Genomic DNA, 2,579 nt, shown 5'->3' on the forward strand with positions numbered 1-2,579 from the left:
TTATAATTGAAATATTTGTCGTCAATCTATATCTAATACTAAGGGTTTTTTACTTAAATAAATTATATGGGAGTCAAAATTACCTGATTTCCCTGAAACGAATTTTGCAACGTGATTACTCTCTTGGTATTATTATATAAATCGTTCTAGAGTGCAGAGGGTTATATAAAACGTGAATCATCTCAGCCTAGGACGATTAATGCATGAACTTGTAAGGCAAATTAAGCGTAAATCGTGCCAGGATCTCTAGGGTTAGAAGGAGACTATAAATCATCACAGGGTGGTAGGTTTCACGTGTTCATGGGCTAAACCTCATTGGGCTGCCACGATTTATGCCTTATTGTGACCTTCTTCAGCCTGACGCGATTTATGTGTTAGTTCGTAACACTAACTGGGCTGGGACAATTTATGCCCAAGTTAGTAACCCTAAGGAGGTAAGGACGATTTACACAGGTAGAAACTCTATAAATGAAGGAGTTTCAAACAGATGAAACACACGGGACATTTGTTAAGGGTGTGAGAGATGGCAGAGAGTATTTTCTTGTTAGTGCATCACCGGAGAAAAATTGATGAAAACACAAGTGAGGGTGTAACTTTTTCTAGCAAAAAGCAGATAGGTGTGTTTATAACTCCGTCAACGACGTTGATGGATTTGCACAGTAGTATATTAGAGAAGGCTGGAAAGTGTAGTAAAAAACACGTGAAGCAATTATTTTTTCGTATTTCGATATCATTGAAGCAAGGTTATGTTAAGTTTGGGAAGTACGCGATGTTGGGTGATGACGACATGCGAGTTATATTTCACAGTCAAGCAAGATTTTCCGACTTAGGTGCGCTGGAGTTGTTTGCCAGAATGGTTGACGTGGAGGGCAGCAACAGGGGATCTGCTCCGAATCTGCCCACTGGTGTCATAGAAGGGACTTCCACCGCCGTTCCAACAGGGCAACCGGTGACTCCACTTGTTTTGTCCCCATCTTTTGCTGCTGATTTGCCTATCCCGGGTGATGACTTGGGTGATGGGCATAGCTTCTTCCAGCTTGTAGTTGCGATCGGATCTGCACCTGTAGTGGATGGTGCACCACATTCATGGAGGTAAGAGAGAGAGATCTGTTTGCGGCGGCTATAGGTGATGATGGATCAGATTTAGAGCCACCAATTATTGGTGACGAGAGCGACGGCGAAGAGGACACCGCAGTTGTCGGGGGAGCTCAAACCCATGGTAGCAGTGGTACACAGCAGTACCCTCGACACTTCACCACGTTGGACCTTGAAGCAATGAACCAGGCTGCAAATGTAGACCAGCATCACCCTGTGATTCACGGAGAAAGGCCTAGCGTGATTGGCATGGACGAGTTTGAGGTCGGGCAACGATTTGAAATAAAAGAGGAAGCTGTACTGACAATCAAGAGTTATAATATTCGGCGTGGTGTAGAGTATAAAGTGTTTGAGTCCGACCAGTTGAAGTATCATGGGAAGTGTGTCCAGTTCGGGAATGGTTGTAACTGGCTGATCCGTGTCACTATGAGGCAGAGGAAAGGCTATTGGGAAGTCAGAAAGTGCAATGGACCACACAAGTGTCTATTAACTGAGATTTCGATGGATCACAGGCAGCTCGATTACCATGTCATATGTGCCTCGATTATATCATTGGTGATGGCTGATATATCGGTCTCGGTTAAGGTGTTACAGAATGCGGTGTCTTCGAAGTTTGGGTTCAAGCCCAGCTATAGGAAGGTTTGGATGGGCAAGCAGAAGGCAATTGCTCAGATATATGGAGATTGGGAGGAGTCTTACAACCACATACTAATGCGTGAGCATCTTTTCTATCTTTTCCTGGTGAATTTGTATCTAATTTATTGAGTTTAATAAATAATTAATTATCATTTAGCCAATATGGATGCTACTTTGAGTCTTTTGCAATTTTGTTTATTTTAGGTAACATTTGGCTGGATTTGGTGGAGTTTCTGTAGCACAAGAATCAAAGGAGATGGCAGCGAGGAGCGACGCGTACGTGTGACTCACGCCTGCACGTGATTTAGAGCTTTCCATGGCGACGCGTGCGCGTGACTGACGCGTACGCGTGATTTGAAGAATTGCACAGCGACGCGTCCGCGTGACTTGCGAAAAAGACCATCGACGTGTACGCGTGACTGACGCGTACGCGTGACATGCGCCACTTGCAGAAAACGCAGAAAAATGCTGCGGACGATTTCTGGGCTGTTTTGACCCAGTTTTTAGCCCAGAAAACACAAATTAGAAGCTGCAGAATGGACAAAATATGTGGTCCCCATCCATCAACTGAAGACCTGCTGATTATTCTAATTTAAATTCAAATCTTATTTTTAGGAAAAAATATTATTTTTAATTTTAGATAATTAGATTTTAAATTTATTAGGATTAGTTATAAAAAGGGATTCCATTAGTTTACTTGAAGGAGGCCATCAGATTGGAACTCTGTATATTTTATGAGAATCCTATTTTTCTCTGAACCATGAGCAACTAATCCTCCATTGTTAAGGTTAAGAGCTCTGTCTATTTGTATGGATTGATTTTATTACTTTTTCTACTTTAATTCATGT

At 42.3% G+C, this 2,579-nt stretch overlaps 1 protein-coding gene across 1 annotated transcript; it reads left to right on the top strand.

Annotated features, from left to right (window-relative positions):
* The first annotated feature begins 769 nt into the window (after positions 1-769).
* Positions 770-1,860, top strand: LOC130983402 (uncharacterized). The gene is made up of 2 exons (XM_057907543.1): positions 770-1,073; positions 1,142-1,860. Exons 1-2 carry the CDS (start codon positions 770-772, stop codon positions 1,858-1,860), a joined length of 1,023 nt encoding a protein of 340 aa, XP_057763526.1.
* Positions 1,861-2,579: the final 719 nt, after the last annotated feature.

The sequence above is a fragment of the Arachis stenosperma genome, chromosome 1, assembly GCF_014773155.1.
Source record: "Arachis stenosperma cultivar V10309 chromosome 1, arast.V10309.gnm1.PFL2, whole genome shotgun sequence".
In the NCBI taxonomy this organism is placed as follows: Eukaryota; Viridiplantae; Streptophyta; class Magnoliopsida; order Fabales; family Fabaceae; genus Arachis; species Arachis stenosperma.